Below are 26,090 nucleotides of genomic sequence, written 5' to 3'. Positions count from 1 at the left end.
ATTAATTGTTAGGATGTTCTCAACAATGCTGTCAATCAATGGTCATTTATCACCTTTTATTTCTTTCTTCAGCAGTTAAGGTGTAACCATTATTTAGTAGTACAATAATTCTCTGGAATTTCTGTATAGGTACTATTAAAGATCCTATACTTCTGCAACTCTATTGCTACTTGACAGCAGCCAATATGTATTCCAGGGAAAGGGGACATCAAAGATGATCTTGACATTTTTCTCTCTCAAAGCACCAAATAATATAATAGATCATGAAAAAAAATCAGACATCTGGACTCAGTGTTTAACAAATGACAAGATTATATGAAGCACTGTCCATACTATTACATCCCCAAAGTTAATGTTCTGTATAAAGTCTCTGAGGGATAAAATACACACCCTATAGTTGTTTCACAGTAACCTCATAGGTTTTCTTCAGCGTGAATTCTCTGGTGCCTCCAATAAGCTGGTGCTGAAGGCTTTCCTACATTTGTTGTACCTTTGGAGAATCTCACTGGTATTAATTTCTGATGTTTGTTCTATAAGGTGCAATTTCCAGTTGAAGCTTTCTCATATAATTTATGTTTAAAGGATTTCTCTCTTGTGTGAATTTTCTTATGTGCATTATAAGTTTGCTTCTGCCTAAAGGCTCTTCCACATTCATTACATTTAAAGGGTTTCTCTCCGGTATGAATTCTTTCATGTTCAGTAAGGTAGTCTCTCTGAGTGAAAGCTTTGCCACATTCATTACATGCAAAGGGTTTCTCTCCAGTATGAGTTCTCAGATGTCTACTGTGGGATGTATTGTAACTGAAAGCTTTCCCACATATATTACATTTATAGGGCTTCTCTCCAGTGTGAATTCTCTGATGAATAATATAGGAGGCCCTTAGGCTGAAGTCCTTCCCACATTCTTTGCATTGATAGCATTTCTCTTGAGTATGAGTTCTCTGATGAATACTAAAATATCCCTTGTATCTGAAGGTTTTCCCACATTCATCACATTTATAAAGTTTCTCTTCGGCATGCTTTTCTTGATGTGCACTAAGGCTTCCCCTCTCTCGGAATGCTTTTCCACATTCACTGCATTCAAAGGGTTTCTCTCCTGTATGAATTCTCTTATGTACACTAAGGCTTCCCCTCTCTCGGAAGGCTTTTCCACATTCATTACATTCAAAAGGCTTCTCTCCAGTATGAATCATTTTATGTTTTTTAAGGTTTGCTTTTTGGCTAAAAGTTTTTCCACATTCAATACATTCATAAAGTTTCTCTCCAGTATGAATTCTCAGATGATAAATAAAGGATGCTTTGTCAGTGAACTCTTTTCCACATTCATTACATTTATAAGGTATCTCTCCAGTATGAATTCTCTTGTGTTTTTTAAGGTATGTCCCTCGACTGAAGGCTTTTCCACAGTCATTACATACATATGGCTTTTCACCTGTATGAATTCTTTCATGTTGAATAAGGAGGTAATTATTGTTAAAAGCTTTCCCACACTGGTTACATTTATATGGTTTTTCTCCAGTATGAACTCTCTGATGCTGATTAAGGTTTCCCAACTGCCTAAAAACTTTTCCACATTCATTACATTCAAAGGGTTTTTCTTCAGTGTGGGTTCTTTGATGTTGATTGAGGTGACCCCATTGACTAAAGGCTTTCCCACACTCATGACATTTATAGGGTTTTTCTCCAGTATGAATTCTCTGGTGTTGATTAAGGTTTCCCAATTGCCTGAAAGCTTTTCCACAATCATTACATTTATAGGGTTTCTCTCCAGTGTGAATTCTCTGGTGTTTGATAAGGTATGAGTCAACACTGAAGGCTTTTCCACATTCATAACATTTATAAGGTTTCTCTCCAGTATGAATTCTCTGATGTTGAATAAGATGTGCTCTACGCCTGAAGGCTCTTCCACATTCAGTACAGTCAAAGGGCTTCTCTCCAGTATGAATTTTTAAATGCACAGTAAGGCATGAGTTGTTGCTGAAGGTTTTCCCACATTCATCACATTTATGAGTTTTCTCTCCACTATGTATCTTACGGTATTGAAAAAGGTCTGAGTGGTAACTGAAGGGTTTCTTACATTTGTTATACTTATAACACTTCTTCCCTGAAGGGGTTCTATTATGTCTAAATATATGTGACAAATATTTAAAGTTCTTTCCAAGAGAATCATATTTATGGAGACATTTTCCCATGGTAGCTTTCTGTTTGGGAGTAAGAAGTGATCCCAGCTTGAACTTTCTCCCCAAAGTAACACATTCACGAAGACTCAATTCATCTGAAGTTGTTCTTTGACTGATTATAACTTGCCTGGCCCATCTCTTCTGATTGCCCTTCTGTCTCTTCAACCTTGCATCCAAATCCCAGGATTCCTTTAACTCAGAATTCCAGGAGCCATTCTTTGAGAGTCTCCTCTTAGATAAATTTCTCACAGAAGTACTCTTATTTGTAGCTGACTCCTTGGTTTTACATCTTGTCTTCTGAATAAAGAAATCTAGAAGAAACAAAAAGTATACAAATATTCATTTTTCTCAGTGTTGAGAAAGAGAAAATTACTTTATGGTATGTTTTAGATTTTCTTACATCAAGAAGCATGATTAAGCAGGAAAAGGCAGAACAGTTGTTTCTGTTTATTTCTTTTTTAATGTTTTATTAATACTCTTTTTTTTACATTTACTGTAACTTCCAAATACCTTCTCTGTCCCCAAAAAAGCATTCCCTTGTAAGAAATATAGTCAAGCAAAACAAATCAGCTAACATCCCACCTTCTACAAGAAGCTTTTCTCAGTTCTCCTTAATCTTAATGCTTTCCCTCTGACACTACACCCAATTTATCCTATATGTAGCTTATTTGTATACAGTTGGTTGTGAGTTGTTTCCTTACTAGACTGTGATCTCCTTGAAAGTGGAGACTGGGCTGGACACACAGTGCCCGGCACATATAAGCACTTAATGAAGGTTTACAGGCTGATTACCTGGTTTTTTTTTTAGCCAGTGATAGATTTGATAATTATTGTTTTCAATATAATCTGACATTTAGTAATGCCGTCCTCCCTTCTTTTCTCCTTTTTTCTTTGCTTTATATTTTTGGTCTTTTTTCTCAATACTGTTGTCTAATTCTAGAAAGTATCTCCTTCACGTTTTTAATGGTATACCATTAAATCTGTAGACAGGAGCAGAAATGCCATCTTTATTATCGTTATCAATTACATTTAGATATGAACGTTGAACACCTCCAAAATTATTTAGATCTTTTTTTTATTTCTGTAAAAATTACACTTCCTGAGGATGATTTAATTATGGAGAATTCAATGAAACAGGGATAGACTGGTATGAAGTGATGGAGACTAAAGAAAGCCGATCCAAAAGACCAATACACAAGTGAATTACACACTAGATACAGAGATGTAAATGATGGCATTATGGGGCAACAGAATTGTATAAAAACAATGGACGATACTGACATTACCTTGCAAAGCGCATGGCCTTCTTTCCTTAAAGGAATTAATAAGTTAGGAAAGGGCACAATAGGCAATCAAGATTTTTGCTAGTTTCATTAACCGTTTTTGGAGAATACGCGCTGGTTTGTATTCCTGTCTATATTGATCTCATGTGTTAAAGCTACATTTGTCATCTTTAAAAATGTATAAGGAAAATAATGAAAGGAGAATGGGTGATGGGATAGCCATGTGTATTCATTAGCAGTCAAATAACATGGCCACTAGTGCTCCTGAATAATAAATTATTATTTATCTGGAGGAAATTCTCGAGTGCTATACCAAAGCGCTCAGTGCTTTGGCCCTCATTTGTACAAAATTTTTTATCAATGACATTTGTGAAAATGTAGAGCCCCCTGCTAATCAGTTTTGTTTTGAATTTTCTGAGTTTTGCATTGCATTATCTTTACATTTTTAAACGTCACATTTTCCTTTGATACATTACACACACCCTGAGGATACTCGTAACAGTGTACAATTCCCCCAGACAGTTAAGTAAAACAACATAAAAGTGATTGCAACTGATCACAGATGCAACTTCATACTTTAGCAGTTTCCCATTGTTAAAAGAAACTGCTTTTATACAGCAGTATGACTGTTCTTAATGGTTTTATGTGAATTTTGCTGCCCTTTAAAGGTGACTCTTAATTTTTTTTTTAATGTATTAGGCCAGACTGACAATTTCATTGGTATAAGGGAACTCTCAGTGAGGAAATCCTCTCTACTAATGCAAGTCAGCACCTATTCTTGGAGTCTGGAAGAGTTGAATGGATCACTGGGAGGTTAATTGGACTTGCTGAGGGTCCCACAGGCACTCTGGGTCAGAGGCAGAATCTGGACAATGACTACAGCAATGGTGACAGAAGAACAATCATGTAAAATTTCCCCCTGTGTAATTGTAATGACCAATCTCTTCCCCAAAGGAGAAATGAAGAAATGGAGTTATTCCCAACCTGTTACTGGGGGGATGTGGGACTCTGAGTATGAAATGTTATATGGCTCATCAGATGCAGTTGATGCGTGGCTTAATTTTGCTTAAATGATTCTTTTTGTCTTTATTACAAGAGAAAGCTCCCTAGGTAGGACAAGAGAAAAGATTATATTCAGAAATTACTGTAATATATTTAAAACTTACAATAAAAGAGTTTGGAAGAACTTCTGTGGGAAAGGAAGGGTGTGGCTAAGGTTATGTACCATAAATTTGTATAGAGTAAAATGGGCTTCATTTTGTAACTTTTATCTTATGTTCATCAGCTCTGAAGTCAGAGGAGCAAAATCACATGGTAGAGTTAAGCAGTGATGGAGATTCAGTAGTAGAGAGTGGTAGGAGGTCAGTGGGACCTGAGGTTCTACTGATTAAAAAGCATTTTTGTTAAGTGCCTCCTATGAGCCTAGCACTGTGCTAGGCACTGGGGATACAAACTCCAAGAATGAAACCAATTCTATTCTCAAAGAGTGGACATTCTATTGGGGGAGACAAAAGATGTGGCTGTAGGTGGGGAGACATTAAAATGGCAAACCGTGGGGTTGGCCTGGCTAGTTATGGAGGCAAGCAAAGCCAGAGGGGGAGAGCTGGATTGGGATACTATGAAAGTTAACATTGAAGGTTGGTAGACTGAAGATGATCAGAGCTAAAGTGGGGCCTAGTAGGACTGAGAGAGAGAGGAGAGGAAAATGTGATTGAGGGTGGAAGTACAGCTGAGGAAGTGGAAAGACCAAGAGTGGAATTAACAAGAGGAGTCATCAACATAAATACGGACCCCAAGGAAGATGCCAAAGTGGATGGGAAGACTTTGAACCAGCTACTAACTCCTCTAACTTTACTAATTCCTAGAAAAAGTCTGCAGACTATCTGCAGGCTGGTAAATGAGGGAGACAAGGATGAGGAGACTGAACAGGAGGAGATAAACAGACTGAATGGACCTCACAAGAAAAAAAATGTCACTGAGAGCTGAGAGTAGAAGGGAAGAAGTTGGTAAAATCTGCATGACTGGGAGTCTGTGGCAAATAGGGTGATGGATCCAAAAGGCATGATGGGATGGACAAAGTGGTCATTAAACAACACTGGACTGGAGCTGGGGAGGAGACGGACAAAGAAAACACTTATCAAGCCCTTACTATGTGCCACTTGCTGGACAAAAACCCAGTGGACACAAATGTAAGCAAACAGGTACCGTTCCTACCCTTGAAGAGCTTTGCTGCCTATTTCAGGAAGGAGACTGATGACCAGGAGATGGGGGGCCAGGCCAGTGAAGGGCTTGATGATCGGCCCTCACAGGCAGAAGCTAAATAAAACAGGCATGTTAAGTGTGGGGAAAAGAACAGAGCTATGACACATGACGGTTCTCGTCATATTTTCAAAAGTCTGGCCCATAGGAGAAGGATTACACATGCTGGACTTGGCCCCAGAAGGAAAGCCTTGGGGCAGTGGATGAAAGCAAAGGGACAAATTTTAGTTTGTTGTTAGGGGGGACACCCCAAATATTAGAGCTACCCCCAAAGTGAAATGGGCTTAGGAAGCAATGGCTTGCCCTTCACTAACCAGCTTTAAGCCCATTCTTCAATATGCCACGGAGGAGATTCTTGTTGAGGTAGAGATTAGATTAGGTGGCCTCAAGGATCCCTTTTAACTCTGGGCTTCAAGGAAAGACAAAGAAATGTAGCCATTTTAGAAGGAAGAGGAGAAACCAGAGCATGAAGTAAAGCTAGAAAGCACTTTCACAAAGGGCTGGGAAACGCCATCTGATGCTACCAATAGAGCGAGTCCCTAAAGACTGAGATTGGAGAAAAACTCCATGGAATTAGGTAGAAGGAAGAGAGGGTGGTATAGAGGGGAACGTGTTGTGCTGGAGGGAGAAAATCTGGGTGTGAGACCCTGATTTATAAAGTCACATGACCATGCACAGCGGGACCAGGCTAACTAAAGGCATAGCATGATGCTTCATTGTGGCAGGGCAGTCTCCAAGTTTATGCTATTGTACGCTAAGTGTAAGCTGGGGTTGATTCTACCAAGCTAGAAGGACTTCAGTTTGGGGGGAGCAAGTGTTTATTAAGCACCTACTGTGAGCCAGGTGCCATGCTGAACACTTTCCAGATATCTCATACGATGCCCACAACTCTAGCACATAAGTGCTATTATCATCCCCGTTTTATTACAGCTGAGGAAACTGAGGCAGACAGAGGTGAAATGATTTGCTCAGTGTCACATGGCTAGAAAGTGTCTGAGGCCAGATCTGAACCAACTCCAGGCCCGAACTCTGTGCTTTAGGGTGCCATGTAGCTGCAATGGACAATATGTCTTTCACCTAAGGTCTAGCCCAGCTAACTTTGGAGACCCAGCCTCAGGTTGGCTAGAGGGTGATGATGACTTGAGTTCACCCACTATGACAGAGGCTGAAATCTACATTAGCACAGGGAGTCCTCACACCGTGAAAATTATAGATCCCTGAAGGATCTTCTGCATGAAGCGTTTCCTGATCACCCCAAGGACTCAAGCTCTCCCTTCTAAATGACCTCATATTTATCTCCTTTCCATGCATTTGTATTCTTTCATTTTATATGTATGTTATTCATATTTATTTATGTATCTGTTCTCTCTCTCACTTGATTGCAAACTCACTGCAAGGACAGACTGTTTCTGTCTTTGTACTTGTATCCCCAAGGCCCAGCCCAGTTCCTGGCACACAGCAAGGCACATAATATAAGCTTTTTGGATGGTTGGTTGTTTAAAGTACTGAAGGAAGGGCATAATTTTCAGAAAGGATGGGGACCAGAGGCAAATCATGATGGGGAAAGATAAGTTTACTGGGAATGGCTGTGAAAGGAATGAGACAACAGGAATGTACATAAAATAGGAGAGAGGCCAACGTTTTACAACACTTGTAAAAACATTGGTCACACCTGTGTTATATCTGAAAAGAGAAAGGAAAGTGATATACCGAATGCCAGAAGAAGAGAGAACAATTATGGGAGAGAGCAGCAAAGGATGGATGGAGGCCAGAGAATAAGGAAAAGACAGGAGGATCAGGAAAGGGAGAGAGAACCAGTCCCTAAATGGGGAAGCTCATCCTAGACCACCTCATACCTTCTCCATAGTCTTGGGGGCTGGTGGGGAGCGTTCCCACCCAACAGAGCAAAGCTATTAATTAATTCCATGCTTGCATGCTGACCAGCTGAACTGTAGCTGGCACTGCCTGCCATTGGCTCACCTTGACAAGAAACTCTTGGGACATCTCTCTCTGTTATCCATGGTGCTTCTCCTCTCTCCAACTGGGAGATCACATGTGGTTTGGAAAATGGAAGCCCTGCTCATAGAGAAAAATGGAAAGTGCTCAGAACAGAAATCTATCTCATAATTCAATTCTAGCCCCTTTCATTCTCATTTTAATTTTTATTGATTTCCTTTGTCTTTACATGATATTCATTTCCAAATGTGCTCTTCCACTCTCCCCAATTTAAGCAAAGAGTCACTAATAACAAAGACTAAAAAGGAAAAAAAAAACTTCCATAAAACCAACCAAAATGCTAACCATGTTTGAGAATATATACAAGATCTCTCACCCAGAGTCCCTCTTGTCTTCAATAAAGGGAGGCAGAGTACATTTCCTCAGTACCTGGCCAGGTTAAGCTTTGACATTTTGATTTCAACTTTCAGTTTGGCTTAGCTGTTCTTTATATAAAGAGATGACCCTGGTCTGGGACACAGGTTTGCTTCTGAGTGAGGCAGGCCATGAATTAAGTCTACCTTGACACGTTCCATTCTTGGGGGCTCGGATATGCCTCACAGAAGCAGTTTATTAAGTAAGTCTGACTCAGAGTTCTGAGATGACACTTGCTCATTTGCACAGCTGTAGAACACTGGAGCAAACTGGAGAAAACAGCTGGCTTCAGTGATAGGCTGGAGAAATATGGACAGCACAACTGTCCTTGGTTTATGGGCCAGACGTTGATTTACCTCATGTATAGACAGAAAGTGAGAATTTAGTTACTAACCCTAGGCTAAGAGGATATTCTTTACAGAGAGACTCAGCTGCTGAATTAAGATGGCTTAGAAGGAGAGAAGAGGAGAGAGAGGCAAGAACAGATTTCAGAACTGGGTCAAAGACAAACCAGAACTCTCTAGCTGAACTATCACTTGTTGCCAGGCAGAGTAGTCAGCCAATGAGAGTCTGGAGTGCTCTCTACTGCCACTGCTACTGAGAAGAATAAGAAGCAAAGAAGAGATTATATCCTGCTCCCATGGGTGAGTTCTACCCAGAACTTCCATTTTGGGGGAGGGCCCGGAGCAGCCACCCCTCCTTCTTGATGCTTAGCCGCCATGTCCCTGTGCAAGTAGCTCCCCCACCCTCTGCTTTTCACCTCCCCTTTTTTGTGTTATCTTCTCCTGTTAGAATGTAAGCCCCTTGAGGGTGAGAACTGTCTTCTTGCTTGTTTTCTTATCCCCCTGGTTAGCACAGTGCCTGGTATACAGTAAGAGCTTACTAAATGCTTGTTGGCCAATTGCTTACCATTATGACTGGTCACCAAAATATTTAAGACTAGTCCAAGCCAAACTGTGTCCTGCTTTATTTTCACAAAGTCATGGTAATTCGAGCAGGACGTGGGCTACCCTGGGCAACCTTATACAACTTTCAAACTCTGCTACTCCATGGACTTCCAAAACATAAAAGTCACTATAAACCCAAGGAGGAGTCTTCGTTTCATACTTTAAACAAGGAAAGTTTAGAGTGAAGGGTGGCCGTTTTCACATTGTGCTTCTGTTGCTCGACTTTTCACAAGTCTATAGAAGGAATATACTATACTATCATTTATGACTTATTACTAACAAGAGAGGACAGAAAAATATTTTTCTACACTGCCTCCTGTTGTTTCTGAGACACAGAGAAGAAGAAGAATCCTTCAAAGAAGCAGAGTTGGAGAGGCTTTTGCAACATTGGGATAAATATTGTTGTTGGGTTTTTTTTAAAAGCCCGACACAATTTCAGCAGAAATCATCAGCTAAGCCTGTAGCTTGAAGTGATGGACACTACGGTTGCCATTAAGGAATAATCCTGGCTGCACAGAAGAACAGCTTAGTATCAGAGAAGTAGCCTGGTGGCTCAACTAGTCATGTCCAGTGAGTTCAAGTGCAGTGTGGATCAGCTTAGCTTAGCACTGGAAACTTCTTTTCAACAAAGATGGTACGCTCATCAGGGAACTTTTATGGACAGTTCTGGAGATAGAGAATAGAATACCGAAGTCTGTGTCTCCAGAGCTGCATTGCCCCAGCTCCGTGTTTTCCCTACATGTATGCCTTATCACCTGGGACTTTAAGCGTATGCTTATTCTCTCCACAGACATTATGGGCATTGGTAGGAGTATGATTAAGGTTTATGGGTGGAATATTGTATAAATATTATGTCTTTGCTTGTATTTTTAGTAAATGTTTTGGTTAAGGTGAATTGAGTATTAGTGGCTCATTTACTAATGGGAGAAAAGCACCAATGGGAGCCCATGAGGTATAATGTTGGTAGGGATAATGACCGAAAAGGTTACCCCCAGGATCCCGAGAGCATGGAGCAGCAGTAGCATGGGTGCTCTTTTTTTTTAAATTTATTTTATTTTTTAAAATTTTTTAATTTTTTGCTTTTTTTAGGCAATTGGGGTTAAGTGACTTGCCCAGGGTCACACAGCTAGTAAGTGTCAAGTGTTTGGACTGAGGCTGGATTTGAACTCAGGTCCTCCTGACTTCAGGGCCGGTGCTCTATTCACTGCGCCACCTAGCTGCCCCCATGGGTGCCCTTCTAAGGAACCACTGTGACTTGCTAAAGTGAGTTCAGGTAGGGTGGATGAATCAACCCCAGATCAGGGAGAGAGAACCTAGGGAGAATTGGGGTGTGCCATGCCCAGGATACCTAACATTTCCACTGAAGCATTATGAGGCCACAGAGTTTGGTGACTGGAGAGCAGGCCTAGAAGCCAGGAAGATCTCAGTTTAAGCCCCACCATTAACACACATAGGCTGTGTGACCTTGGGCAAGTAACCAAGCCTCTCAGCCCTCTAGGCTGCACTCTAAAATTACAAGGTGTGGAAGATGCTGGCCAGCATGGGTCTAGGGAGATGTCTCATCTGGCAGCTCTCTTCACTAACAAAATCATAGGTTGGTCCCTGTCCTCTGCTTGTATCATCACAGACACTTGGAATGCATCGCATGGCTGATTGTACTGACTTCACTCAGCATTGGTTCGTGTACATCTTCCTACTTTTCTCTGAATTTTTCAAATCTGCTATTCTTTTGTTGCTCAGTCATTTTTCAGTCATGTCTGACTGTTTGTGACCCCATTTGGGGTTTTCTTGGCAAAGATACTGGAGGGGGTTGCCATTTCCTTCTCCAGCTCATTTTATAGACGAGGAAGCTGAAGCAAATGGGGTTAAGTGACTTGCCCAGGGTCACACAGCTGGTAAGTGTCTGAGACTGGATTTAAACCCATGAAGAGTCTTCCTGACTCCAGGCCTGGAATTTGATGCACTATGGCACCACCTACCTGACCAAAAACTATTCTTTACAATCTAGCAATATTCCTCTATTCAGGTACCACAATTCATTTAACTCTTCCTCAAATGACGGCACCAGTTTTGTTTCAATTTATTTACTACCACAAAAGGTAATGCTATGAATATTTTGGAACACATGGGGCTTTTCTGACTTTCACCTCCTTGGAATGTATGCCTACCTATGGGAGCCCTGGGTGAGAAGGTCTGGATATTTCAGTCCCTTGATTAGGATAATTCCAAATTGCTTTCCAGAATGGTTGGACCAAGGATATATTAGTGAGGTTCTATTCCCACAGCCCTTCTACCATTCCCTATTTTCAGCTTTGGTCATCTTTCCCGGTTTTCTGGCCGTGGTGTAAAACTTCAGAGCTGTTTTTATTCCCATTTCTGTTTTAATTAGTGATCTGGTGTGATCTTTCACATGGTTCTTAATAGTCTGAAGTCTTATTTTGAAAATTGTTGGCTCGTATCCTTTGATGTATCCCTTCTCTAGGGAAAAGAGAGTATGCAGAGGGCAGTAAGAAAAAAAAAAGACCTCTGAGAGATGTATTATGTGGTGTTTCCAAGAAACGTGAGGGAAAGATCATAGAATTGACATACGATCAAAGAAAATTAGCTTGTTTTAATCCTGCCAAGAGGAAAGGAACATTTCACATATTTAGGCATCTGTACTGAGATTTTAATGGAGAATTTGTGGTCTGGATCAATGGTTATTTAATTTTTTGGTCTCAAGGACCCCCTACACTCTTAAATTTATCAAGGACCACAAAGTAATTTTGTTTGTATGGCTTATCTACTGATAATAGAGATTAAAATGTATACAATTTAAAAATATTTATTAATATAAAATAGCAATAAACCCATTACACTTGAACACAACAGTTTTTATGGAAAATAACTTTTTTAAACAAAAAATTTAGTCAGAAAAGTGGCACTGGTTTACATTTTTGAAAATCTATTTAATGTCTGGCTTCATGGAAGACAGCTGGATTCTCATATCTGCTTCTGGGGCTCACACAGATATGTAGCTGGAAAAAAGAGTATTTTAATAGGCAAGTTATGTTTTGACCTGATGGACTCCCTGAAAGGATTTTGGGCACCCCAAGGGCCACTGGAGCAATTTTGGGAACCACTGATCTGAACAAATAGATGATAGGGAAGTTAAATCCTTAGGGAGCACCGCAATATAAAGGTATAAAAGACAAAGACTTTTCACTTGGGAACAGGAATCAACATTTTGAAAGCTTTTCATTGTATGTAACTTGATTGTCAATATTTGGTATGGCCAAATCTACTGAAAACATTATTTTGAAACTTATATGGATCAATGTTATATCCTGACGATTACAGGCAACAGCTCTAGTAGTTTAATGATTAATATCAAGAACATTTTGACATTATTATCATTATTATTCATCTCTTTTTTTTATTCTGTGAGTTCTCTATAATTAATTAGGCAGTACGTATAATTATGAAATGCACTAACCAAAACTTCTGTCTTCATTTTGGCTAATTTTGTGACATTTGGCTTACTGTCACCCGTGACCAACAGAATGATAGCTACACTAACTAGCCCGGCCCCATTGCAAGCCAGTTCACCTACTTCATGTGGTCAAAGGGTATATAGCTTGGGAAGGAATTTTCACAGGCCCTAAGAGTAAGGAACATAAAGTACAAATGGTCTCTCCAATTTGCTGTCTAATGTAGCAATTTACAGCTGCCTCACTGAGCTAATCTGTGTTCCAGTGTACCTATAAGCATTTCTCATTTGAAAAGCAATCACTGATATTTCTGTCATTTCCTCTTTTTCATGAGGTTCCAAGAGAAACAGCCGAAGGACAAGTCGCTATCCTGTTTTATATTGTTATTTTATATATTATTAACATTACTTTTATTTTAAACTTATTTTAATTTATAAATTAATGCATTTAATAATAAATTAATATTATCATATTTTGTATCTGTAGACTATTGTGCAGGTGGATAGAAGGACCTTTTTTGTAGCTGACTAAAAGTAAAGCTCATCCCCTGCAGACTTTCTGAAAGAACCTGAGGGCAAGTCCAGGAGCAGAGAGGAGGACGGGGATACAGACCACATCCTGTTCTCACACGATTTTCACTTCTGCCAAGTCAATATGTTGAAAGTTCTTCGTTCTGTGTGGTTTGGCAATTCGGAATCTTCATCACAACAACACCCACTATGAAAGTCTCACATCTTTATGGCTCCACATTGTGCCCAGACAGTTGTGGGTGACAGTTCTGGCTGAAATAGATGCTCTACTTCCAGTCCATTTATTTGCTGAATTCTTATGGACAGTTAAGGATTTGTGTTTATCTCATGGAGATCTGTTACCTGTTTGTTTATGAAGGATGGAAAGCTTCTAGTGTATTATTCCAGGCACCTGGTCATGTCTTTCTAGGCTTTTATGGCACACAACTTCCAGATTACATAATCGGCATCTTTAGTAAGTCTAGCTTGCCTAAAGACATCTTTTCTGTATGGTGGCGATGACCTGGTCCTGAACTGTTGCTACTGTTGTTGTTATTATTATTATCGTTATTATATGCATTTCAGAATAGCTCTGCATATCAAGTAAAAATTCAGCTTAGCACTATATTAATAACCATATCAATTTTAATAATAGCTGACGTATCTATAGCACCTATTGAGTGCCAAGCACTGTGCTAAGCACGTTCCAAATATTATCTCATTTGATCCTCACAACTTCCCTGGGAGGCAGATGCTATTATTATCATCCCCGTTTTACAGATGAGGAAAATGAGGCAAACAGGTTAAGGAACTTGCCCAGGGTCACACAATTACCATGTGTCTCAGGCCAAATTTGAACTCGGATCTTCCTGACTCCAGACCTGGGGCACTCTATCCATTGGACCACCTAGCTGCCTCCATTTTAGGCATACCACAGCCTTCAAGGAAGAAAAATGATAAGATAGCCCCATGGTCAGATGCCATCTCATTGAAGAAAGTTGTCCTTACCAAGGGAGACAAAGTTCTGGTAGTTCTCCAGCATCACCTCCCTGTACAGGTCCTTCTGGGCCGGCTCCAAATGCCCCCACTCCTCCTGGGTGAAGTTCACAGCCACATCCTGGAACGTCACTGATTCCTGAGATAGCAAACACATTTTGACATTTTGTTCAACATGTAACATGAAGGAGACACGAAGTTAACAGGTGTTCAGTGCATTATAAGTTTATTAGCTTCCATTTCAAATACTTTTTAAAAATTATATATATTTTAAAACTGAAATTTGCATCTCTCCTTCCCACCTTTCCATCCCTTTCCACTGGAAAGTAAGGAGGAAAAAAACAGCCTGTTACAAACATATATAGTCATGCAAAACGAATCTCTGCACTGGCCATGTTCAAAAACCAAATACTTTTCATTCTACACTGAATTCTTCCCCTTTCTATCAGGAGGTGGGTAGCATGTTCCATCATTGCTCTTCTGGAATCATAGTTTGTTATTACACTGATCAGAGTTCCTAATTCTTTCAAAGTTGTTTGTCTTTACCATATTTTGTCACTGTATACACTGTTTTCCTTGTTCTGTTCACTTCACTCTGCATCAGTTCATGTAAGTCTTCCCAGGTTTCTCTGAAATCATCTCCATTTTCTTATAGTACAATAGGATCTCATCATATTCATATGCCATTACTTGTTCATCCATTCTCCAATTTATGGGCACTCCATATTCCCATTCTTTGCCACCCCAAAGAGCTAAAAAATATTTTTATATCCCTAGTTGGAGTTTGGTTTGCTTAGGACTATTCTCTTCCCTAATATCTAACCCTAAGGGCAGCTAAGTGGAGCAGTGGATAGAATTTGGAGCCTAACATCAAGAAAATTCATCTTCCTGAGTTCAAATTTGACCGCAGACCCTTAATAGCTGTGTGACCCTGGGCAAGTCACCTTACCCTGTTTGCCTCAGTTTCCTCATCTATAAAATGGGGTGGAGGAGGAAATGGCAAACCTCTCCATGATCTCTGCCAAGAAAACTCCAAATGGGGTCACAAAGAGTCGGACATGATTGAAACAACACAACATCTACCCTTTTTCTCCAGTTGTCCCTTCCTTCCTGTTTCCCTGTTGAGTGACATGTATTTCGGCCCCCAGCTCTGCGTGGGCATAAGCATTCTCCCCTCCATCTACCAGTTCAGAGGACAGCATCTCAGTCTTCAGGATCTTCCTTCCTACTGCACTCCATAAACGATTGTGTGGTCACACAGGCCATCTTGTTTACTGCTCAAACTCAGTCACACAAATCAAAGAATGACGCATGGCCAACTGACGTCTTAGGCTTAGGTAATAATGGGGAGGCATCAAGACGGGGCACTGGTTAAGAGTGCAGGTCTTGTGCTCAGGAAGACCTGAGTTCAAGTGCTGCCTCAGACACTCATTTAGCAGTGTGAACCCCCCTCAGCTTCAGTGCCCTTATCTGTAAATGGGGAATAATGGCAGCTAGCAACAGGTGAAGGCTAAACAATGTAGCTTAAAGCACTGTATAAATGCTAGGAATGACAACAACAACTGATATTTATATAGCTCTTTAAGGTTCAAAAAGCACTTTACAAATTGTCGTCACAACAGCTCTGGGAGGTACGTGCTAGTATTATTCCCATTTCACAGGAGAGAAAATTGAGGCTCAAAGAGAATAAATTAATTTTTTTTAATTTTTAATTAATTTATTTTGAATTATCAACAATCACTTCCATAAGCTTTTGAGTTTTAAATTTTTCTCCCCCTCCCTCCCAAGAGAATAAATTATTTTTCGAGGATCACACAGCTAATAGGTGTCTGAGGTAGGATTTGAACTCAGGTCTTTTTGACTCCAAGGCTGGTGCTCTTAACCCCTGTGCTACATAGAGCTGGGGATCCTAATCTTTTGGTAGTCTGGTGAAGTTTATGGACCCCTTCTCAGGATAATGTGTAAACACATCAGATTACAAAGGAAGCCAGTTATACTGAAATACTGTTACAAAGTTATTTTGGGGAGAAAAAACCCAAGTTAACAGAGCTGGTTCAGAACCTCTGCAGTGGTGGGTCACCCTCTCTCGCAAGATCAGCAGTCACATAACAAATACTCAAATGGGTCTGTTACCTGGCCAATCTGGAAGCTCCCTTCAGCAACACAGACCACAAACCATCTGTTCATCCTGTTTCCTATGTCCTTCCATGAATGCATCACAGAGAGTCCAAAGAAGGCACTGGAGGCCTTCTTTGACTTCTCCAGACTTCATGAGAGTAGCTATGGAGCCCCCGTCAGCCCTCGTCCTCACCACACAACCAGCCCAACACTTTTCCTTTCATATTTCCTTGGTGACTTCATTTAATCTTACTGTTCTTCCTCTGAGTTCTTCATGGGTTGCATGCAATAGCCATCTTACACCTATCATGTGCCTCCCTATGACCTTTGGGGGAGGGGATGTCCATTTAAATTCTTTATTGTATTTTTTTTTTGAGGCAACTGGGTTTAAGTGATTTGCGCAGGGTCATACAGCTAGTAAGTGTATGAAACCGAATTTGAACTCAGATGCTCCTGACTTCAGGGCCAGTGCTCTATCCACTTTGCTACCTAGCTGCTCCATATTCTTCATTGTATCACACATCTCACAGCAAATACTTCTAAATAGACATCACTTGTTATAAAATGACACGTTAGGCAGAATGACAGAAAAGCAAGGTTACACATGGGTATATTAAAGTGTGAGTTCTCCATTAAATATAAGTAGCTCTAGCTACTGATGAATGTGACCCTATTCTTACTTCCAAAACACTGCTTCCTTGACTCTAGCTATGCAAAATACAAAATCTTCTCTTGAGCCTAGAAGGTCTAGAAGAATCAAGTTTCCAGGAGATGGTATTTGTGCTAAACCTTGAAAGACAAGGAGTTTTCAAGAGAAGCTGGAAGCAGGAAGAGCATTATAGGTCTAGGGAAGACCATGAGCAAAGACACGGAAGAACATCAGAGTGGGTGCTTTTCAGCAGATGGTATGAAGTCTGCTTTGGTGTGCAGGCTGACCAGATAAGAAAGGTCACGCCAGGTCATGGGGTGAATATCAGGCTTAGTATGAACTTGATTAGGCAGGCAACATGGTGCCATTGAAGGACTTTGGGCAGAAGACTACACACTCAGATCACCACATTGGGAAGATGCTGTTAGCAGCTCTATGAAGGATGGGTTGGCCAGCAAAAGAAAGGAGAAAAGGCGAATGCCTAGTACACCTAGGCTATATCCTTTTTACTTGTCAATACCTGAATACAGTTCTTATTTACCCACTAAATCTCCTCCTCTTTAGGCTACTTGGTTCACCCAGTCTTAATGTGTCTCCGTAGGCACACATCTGCCTACAGGGCCGAAGGTCTTGGTCTTTATAGCTCCAGAAAAATGCTGTATTTGGGCTGTCCATCTGTGACCCCTCACTCTTGTGACCAGCCCACCTCCTTTCCTGATTATATCTGTGATATCGCTCCTTGAATCCAGACCACTGTTAGAAACAAGACGAATGGTGGGCAGCAGGGAGCTGCATCTCTCCCATTGGGTTCTGCAACTCTGATCGTCCAGAGATTGGGGGGACGCAAGATTCACGTTCACGCACCACGCCAAGCGAGCCCTTGTGTTAAAAGGGGGTTTCACATTAGGAAGCAGCTGGAGGATGTTAAAAGGGCTAAATAATTTCCTAAATGCAATTTGTTCTGTTCTTTTCTTACTATTCAGTTCTGTGCTGAGCTCACTGCCTATTTGTTGTGCCTGTCTTGGGTATGTGAACACGTCCCAATTCCGTGGAATAGACAGCTAGCTGCATGTATACCACAGTCTGAATTTACACTATGCATTTTTCATCCATTTGGTATTTTGTTATGGATTACATTTAGATTATGTAATCATGGGAGCTCCTTGTTATGATTCTAGGGCTTAATACAGTCAGCATGATGTTGGCCCCAAAGAGGAGAAACCAGAGGAGGCTGCCCACTGGCTTCCCTCTCCACCCATTTCTTTCCTACAATGACTAGTTCTCCAGGCAGCCAGGAGCAGGGTCCCTGCATTACTAGGAGAGCTGCTACTCCTCCTTCCACTTTGACTTGCTATCAGAGGGACCTGCCTGAAATGCTGAACTGTATATCACTGACATGAAAACATACTTAATAGGAAAAGAAGCACACTTAACCCCAATTGCCTTGCCAAAAAAAAAGAAAAGAAAAGAAGAAATAAACAAAGACTAAATTTAAGAGAATAGTTTTAAAATTTTTTTTCCTGAAACTGCAAGTTTCATAAAAGTAGAAGTAACACTACTAACATTGAATTTGAACAAAAAATATAAAAAAGGACAACAAAAATATCACATAATGGGGAAGGAATATAAACTGGCTTTTTATTTATAGACACCAAAATAGTTGGCAGCTACTCATTTTTTAAAAAGTTAACAGACCCCAGCAAGGCTAACTCTGAATGAAAAAAAAAAAAGGACTTTTAGTGAACTGTCAGACTTTCAGGACTTTGTTAAAAAAAAAAAAAAAAAACCTGAACTTAATAGAAGATTTGACACACAAGAGCCAAGAGAATATAAGATATATACCAAAGACTAATTACAAGAGACTCACTAAGGACAGACTGTTTACCTTTTATGTACATAAAATGTAAAACATACGTCTAAGAGTGTTCTTAGTATTTGGGTAGTTTGTAAGAAAGATTGGGGTAGACCTGAGTATGATATGATTTTAAAAAGTAAAACCATTCAAGAACAGCTAAAGGAGTAAGTATCTTATACAAATGAAGTGTGAGAAGAAGAACTGACCCAGAGGAATTAGATGGAGGAGGAGGGCTGGTAGTTTTGGAAACCTGTGCTCATTGGGAATGGGTTCAAGAGGGAACAATACACATATATCTAGAAGAGTATAAAAGTCTTCTAAATTCTGAAAGGAATAAAACGCTAAAAGGATAGGGAGTGGGGAGAAGATAAGGGAGAGATCTTTAGAGGGAGGGTGAGGGAATAGGTTAAAGGGGGATGTAGAAGGGGGCTTAAATGAATGGGAATGGGAGGATAAGCGAGGGATTCTTAGAGGGGAAGTAGGTTAAGTACTAGGAGGATGAGTTAGAGGGTAGAAGGAAAGTAGAGGAGTCAGGAGGGATAAAATAAGAGATATACACAAACATAAAAACAAAGACCATAAGTAGAATCTGTTAGGGAAAGTATATGTCTATATCTGTATGTATGTATGGATATACATATATGTATATCTATATATCTATACATAAATATATTCATGCTTAATTATAGCCTTTTGGGGGTGGGGAGGGAGAAAGAGGGAAAAAAGAAGGAAGTAAAAAGTTCACAGCAGAGAACAAAAGAAAACTTACAAGGAAGTAAAAAAAGATGGACAGCTCTCAACACAACATGTAGTATTTATTACACAGGCTTTCTTGAAATGGAAATTTATTGCTATATATTTTGAATCCTCTCTTATGTTGTGCTGTGCACATGACATGCTTTTTTTTTCTTTTTTATTTAAGCCTACAATGTATTTAAGTTTCAGTAATAAAAAAAGAAAAAAAAGATACACTCAAAAAAAGTTAACAGAAATATGAGGAATAGTCAACATATAAAAACAGGGATGACTACAGAACTGTATGATGAGAACAGGTCAAATCTAGTAAAAATGCAGGGTGTCCCAAAAGGCTTAGTGCAGTCTTAAAATCTGATCACTTAAAAATGCACCAAGACTTTTGGGAAAAGCGGTCAGTCCCCATAAAGAATCCAGATAAGGCCTATTTATTGAACATTCTGAGAAATCTGTGGCCTTGGCATTTCATTCCGCAAGGCCCTTGTCCACGTCTTCCCTTGAATCCCATATAGGCAGTCCCCTAACATATGTAATGTCTTCCTCTACACCTCTTTACATTGCCTGGACAGCAGGGGAGACTCAGGCTGTCCCTCAGTTATCCTTCCTTCCCACCACATGACCAGCCCCTCTCCTTGACTGGCCATGCATTTCTCTAAGGCCTTTTATTAGGTCCCGTCTCCCAGGCAATTTCTGTTATGATTTTACAAACACCTTTCGACCCCTTTAAACTAACGTTAGCCATCACTCTCTAGTTAGCATGGAGACCCCCATCTGTTGGCTGAAGCCCTTTTGGTCTCTTCTGGCTGGATGTGATTTCCATCAGTTAAACTTACTTAAGAAGCAATGAGAGTCTGACTTCTGATTAGTTTGAGCTTTCCCATTTCTCTACAGTAACAGCTTTTAAAAACAGAACACATTGGAGTCACCTTAATTTCATGTTGTATCTTCTCATTTTTCTTCATTTAATTTAGTACAGATTCTGAACTTTGCTCTAACAAGCCAATGGTCTGACTCATCAGAAAGGCAATTCTGAAGTAACCCCCCAAATCCATAACCAGCTGTTTCCTATTTATGGATATTAATCTTTCCATCTGTCACAGTGTTATTTGGCACAAGCCATGTCTGGAGCCTCCCGATGCTCTGCTTAAAGAAAACAGTCACAAAGCAAAGGCCTGAGGCCTCTGTGGTCTATAAGCTTTTGGCCTTTCTAGTTTATTGCTGTAGAATGGGGGTGAGGAACCTGTAGCCTCCAGGCCACAGTGGCCTTCTAGGTCCTCAAATGTGGCCTTCTGACTGAATCCAAACTTCACAGAACAAATCCCCTTCATAAAAGGATTTGTTCTGTAAAACTTGGACTCAGTCAAAAGGAAGCACCCGAGGACCTAGAGGGCTACATAGGGCCTAGAGGCTACAGGTTCCCCGCCCCTGTTCTAGAAATCCACTTTACAACATATTTCTTCAACATCTTCTCCCATGCCCACTTTGGCACTGAGCATTAAAATACACATCAATTTAATTTGGAGGGTCGCACTGAATTTTTCCTACAGAGAATCAAGACCAAGTACACTGTTGCCCTGACATGCAGGTTTTCGGTTCTGATCGTGAACTTTCGTAAAGAGCACTTCACGGAACTCATTAGTCACCAGAGCCGCACCTCTGCACACAGTGCTGCACAGTGGACAGAGCGATGGACTCAGAAAACCCAGTTCTACCGTGCTGCCTCTGACACATATTAACCGTGGCCGCAGGCAAATCTCTGGCTCCTCCAGCCCCAGGAATCTGACACCTCCTCTAAGCTAGGACAGATGGATTTACAGTCAGCTTGCGAAGGGAGGTCTTACAGCAACAAATCATGTTATCTGATATCCTGACCCTTCCACTTGGCATTTAATCATGTATTTCTCATGCTCCCTAACTACCTAGAACGATGGCATTTTTAAGGCATGCCTCCTCTCCTGGATCATTCTCCTGACCCCCTTCCTACAGGACCCTGGACTCTGCCCAGGGACTGGGGGTGGATGGGTGAGATTTTGCCTTGTTCACTCAGACCAGACTTCCACTCCACTTCCTGGCTGCCTCTAACTCCTCGTGTCATGCTAATACTGCCCTCTTCCCCATTCAAGCCCCATTCTATATGGGTCCTTCCCCTTCCCCATTTGATTCATTCTCGTAATAATAAATCTCTCAGGAATAGATATTTTGCCTCCCCAGTAGGACGATTTCCGGATGGAGATTACTTCATTCAATACATGTAAGATTTAGTCTTCTACTTCTGAAGAAATATTTGTGAAAGTGCTTAGCCTGGGGCAGCTAGGTGGTACCGTGAGTAGAGCACCAGCCCTGAAGTCAGGAGGACCTGAGTTCAAATCCAACCTCAGACCAAACACTTGATATTTACTAGCTGTGTGACCCTGGGCAAGTCACTTAATCCCAACTGCCTAAAAAAAAAAAAGAAAATGCTTCACCTGGTGCCTGGCACATAGTATGCATTTAATAAATGTTTATTCCATTCCTCTTTCCCCCTTCCTTCCACATGACTTGTCTTATATTATTTGGCTCAGTACAGCCTAATGTTGTTTAAAAAAATCAATGAACCCTGAATGTAGCATAGTGGATTGGAGGGAGAGAAGGTCACCTAGGGATGGCACAAAGCCAATGGGGAATAGTCATGATGGAAAGAGCACTGGGTTGAGCAGGAGGAAACCTAGGATCTCATGTCTCTAAGCCTGGGTAAGGCTTTTTAGCTGGTCTTCAGTTACTGCAGAGGCTTCACCAAGGGCTTGGAGTACAGGACTCCTGGCTCTCATAATCTCCACGAGAACAGCCAGTTTTCTGAGGGAGTTCATTTAAGGCTCAGGTCCCTGGACAAGACAATGGAGAGGAAAGATGGCGGACAAAGGGAAGGAATGTGCCCACAGCTTGAAAAATGAGATGATATTTCAGGAGACAGAAGAAAACAACTCACCAGGGACCTGGCTCTAAGGAGATCAGAAGTGATTCCATCCTTCTGCTTTACCCTCTTTTCTTGGGAAAGGACAGAATCTTGAGAAGCCCTTGCTGAGGGAAGAAAAAGACATTTATGAGGAAAGCAATACTTACCTTATGGCACCACAGTTCACCAGGGGAATGAGACCCATGATCCCTAGAGATTAAGAGGTCAGAGGGAGCCCAGGAGCAGCTTGACTTCTTTCTTGAATTAGAGGTTACAACCATGGCCCCCAACTCTGTCCATGTGCCCACACAGAAGGTTATAAGCATGAGAACCCTGGTCAGGAAATATGGACACGTAGCTTGAATTCTGGGCAGGTAGGTGGTGCAGTAGATAGAGCACTGAGCTTGGAATCAGGAAGACTCCTCTTCATGAGTTCAGATCTGGCCTCACAGACTACTTACCAGGTACGTGCCCTGGACAAGTCACTTAACCCCATTTGCCTCAATTTCTTCATCTATAAAATGAGCTGGAGAAGGAAATAGCAAAATACTTCAGTATCTTTGCCAAGAGAACCCCAGTGGGGTCGTGAAGAAGAGTCAGACACGACTATATGACAGTCTGAATTCTCAGCACATTCTCTATGTTCTGAAAGACAACGGTGTACCTGGTGCCCTTTTTATGTTTCCCTTGTCTGTTCTGAATTATCATTTTACCCTAGGGCCCAAGGCAAGGATAATGTGAGAAAAGAGAAAGAGAATGGACTGATGATAAAACCTGTCAAGTGGTATACTGGCAACTAGGTGGGGCACTGGATGGAGTGCTGGACCTGAAATCAGGCAGACCTGAGTTCAAATCCTGCCTAGGACATATTTAGTTATGGTCATGACCATGGGAAAGTCATCATTCTCCCTCTGCCTCAGTTTTCTTTTCTGTAAAATGGGAATAATAATAGCACCAAAGTCCCAAGGTGACCATGAAGGTCAAATGAGATGTACACAAAGTGCTTGGCTAACTGTCAAGCACTATATAAATGCTAATTTTTATGACTGGATGCTTCTTTCTTCCTGGTGCCTTGAGATTCAGACTTAGTGGCTGCTGGAGGAAGCCGAGGATAATTGGTCGCTACACAAGTCAGCAGCATGCGACGCTGGGGACTGGTGGATCGGAAGGCAGTGACCACTGTAGTCTCAGCCTAAGACACATTGCCTGCCAGCCAACGTTCCTCAGGGTGCACTGGGCCAAGGGCATCTCGGAGAGAAACTGATCTGAGGTCAGAACAGAGAACAGACAGACACAAGACCTCTCCCCGCCCCGCCACTGGAACTGCCAGGGCTACCACCTACACCTTCTCCTGTTTCTCCCTGGCTTGCAGAATCATCTTGTGCTTTGATCTTGGGGGTGGGGATGGGGGTGGGATAAGTGCTTCAGAATTGTTCCTCTTCCTGCCCCTCCTGGAGACATAATGCCAGGAATAGCTTGGGAGGGTAGGGATTTGGGGCAATGATTGGGCAAAGTTCTCTAAGGAGGGGGTATGAGATTTCTGTGCCATTTTGTAACATTTAATAAACTACAGAAAGTTGATCACAAGTGTGATACAGGTACAGAGGTTCTGCCTCTGGTGGGGGGATGGAGGCTGTAAAGCAAACACCCAAACCCCTTATCTGTGTCCTGGAGCCCTTGGATGTCTGGGGAAGCTGATGGATCCCTTCTTGGAACAATGTGCTTAAATTCACAAAATAAAATGTGTAAAATTACAAAGGAAATAAGTTATATTGCAATGGTTATCAAATACTCTTAAAAACAAGTTCATAGACCCCAAACTAGGACCCCCTGCTTGTAAAGCTCCAGATTGTAGGGTTTTTTAAATCCCAAGCATTAATTCTGTACCAGCCCCAATCTGGAGTTCAGAACTTGATTCCAAAGATTTTTTTTCCCTTGCTACCCTTTTTGGCAGGCAGGCGGATGCCTGAATCTAGAAAGAATCTTCTGTGCATGTGTCAGAAAGACCTTAACGGGACCCTATATGGGAGGGCAGGAGGAGAGCAGCTTTTAGAGGACAAATTATTACCCTACATTGCTGGCTAATGAACTTTACAGCGAAGCCCCTCTTTCTTGGGAGTTAAAGGAGGGCAGGACACAGAAAGGGCAGAGCTGGGTGGGGCTGCACCACCTGGAATGTCCCAGAAGAAACCAACAAAGAGCTGTCAGGCAACCTGCAACACCATTCCCCCGAGCATGAAGCCAGCTCCCATGTGCTCATTTACCGCTTCATTGAATGGGGGCTGAAATATCCATTCTGATCAGGTTGCAAGTATGGAAGGGTTCAATCTGCTGAATTCTTTGGAGAAAGCTATGAGCTTACAAACACGTCCAGCCCACTGAGCTGGGATGCACAGTTCACAGAAAATCACATGAACAAAGGAGGAATTTGCCAAACAACAAGACCAGAACGTTTGGGGTTTCTGGCCCAGCAATGATCAGAAAGAGGATGGGGAGGTTCAGAGCCCTGAAAACTGAAAAGATTACACTATGAATCTATGGAGAACACATGACAAAAAAGTCTCAGGTCTAGAAAGTGAAATGAGAATAATTAGCTTGAGTATTTCGGAAACGGCTAGGTATAAGGGTTAGAGAGCCCGTCTCCAAGTCAGGACGACCTGGGTTCAAGGTCCTCCTCTGACAGATCCTGGCTGTGACCCCAAGGGAGTCCTGGAAGCTCCCAGTGCCCGCGGGCTAGGCTGCTCCCCAAGGCATTCAGCTGGGGACAAGGGGCTGGCCTGCACTGGGAAAGGGCATTTCCTCATTGGCTCTTTACTCTCCCCATGAAATCACAAGTCTAATTCCAGACCCAGGAACCTTCCTATGTCACAGGGCTATGAGAACCCCGGAAAGAAGCTTCCCCAACTTTATGGCTCAATAGAGATATCAGCTGTCATTCTGCTCTGTGGCCCGGGATGGATGTGTGACTACGTAACAACACTTCATGCCGAGTAGCTGCTGGAGCTAAGGCCGCTTTTCATGAGCAATCCTTTGCATGCTTGTCTGAGAGCTAAAACTCCCCTGCAACAGCAGGGAATATTTTTAATTCTGTGTGCTTCCTAAATCACTCCCTCCTTTTTGAAGGAAGGTGCCAGAAAGGACAAGTGGGTGGGGAGCAAGCCCAGAGGATACCCTGCAGCCAAGCCCAGCCCTCCCAAGTTCTGGAGGCTGGTGTGAGACCTCATACAGGAAGGAGGCATCGGCCCATGAGAGGAGCTCCACTCAGGGCTGCTCAAGGTCACCCAAGCAGGGCTGGAGATGACCCTGAGGAGAAGGGCCAGGTTTGCTTACCTGTTTCAGAGGGGGATGGCACGGCAACTTGGGCAGGGTGGTGGAAGAGGGATGAGGACAGCAGAGGAGACAAAGAAGGCAGAATTATTCAGCTTTGCTTTGGATTGCTTGCCGCCAATAAGCGAGCAACCAGCTGCCCTCAAAGGGGTCAAGATGACAGGTCAAGATGCTGGGTGTCACGAGGCACCTTGGGTCCTGGGGCCCCCTCAGGACCTCCCGTGGGACAAAGCAGAGCCACAGGCTGAGGCAAGAGGCTAAGGAGGCTCCTCAGGGAGCAGCTGAAGGTCTGGGACGCTCAGCCTGCAAACGCAGGTGCCCCGGGGGTTGGGAGGACACACCACGGGAGCCACCAGTCCTCAGAGACTCCAAAGGCTGTGCCAGGGAGGAGAGGCTGGTCTGCTGGCCCCAGAAGGCAGAAGGAAAACAACACCCACCTGGA

General features: G+C 41.9%; 1 protein-coding gene across 3 annotated transcripts in view; it reads right to left on the bottom strand.

The window, feature by feature from the left end:
* Positions 1-288: 288 nt before the first annotated feature.
* LOC110219746 (uncharacterized) overlaps positions 289-26,090 on the bottom strand; it is a 28,584-nt gene continuing 2,782 nt past the window's right edge. For all 3 annotated transcript variants that reach the window (XM_021003371.2, XM_021003369.2, XM_021003370.2), the window contains exons 3-6: positions 22,355-22,446; positions 14,027-14,153; positions 7,703-7,798; positions 289-2,491 (exon numbers count right to left, since the gene is read on the bottom strand). In XM_021003371.2, the coding sequence (XP_020859030.1) occupies positions 531-2,491; positions 7,703-7,798; positions 14,027-14,153; positions 22,355-22,446 (2,276 nt within the window). In that variant the 3' untranslated portion in view covers positions 289-530. The remainder of the gene's footprint in view (positions 2,492-7,702; positions 7,799-14,026; positions 14,154-22,354; positions 22,447-26,090) is intronic.

This window comes from Phascolarctos cinereus, unplaced genomic scaffold (assembly GCF_003287225.1).
Source record: "Phascolarctos cinereus isolate Bilbo 61053 unplaced genomic scaffold, phaCin_HiC Scaffold_726;HRSCAF=1367, whole genome shotgun sequence".
Lineage (NCBI taxonomy): Eukaryota > Metazoa > Chordata > Mammalia > Diprotodontia > Phascolarctidae > Phascolarctos > Phascolarctos cinereus.
This window is presented reverse-complemented; position numbering and strand designations above follow the sequence as displayed.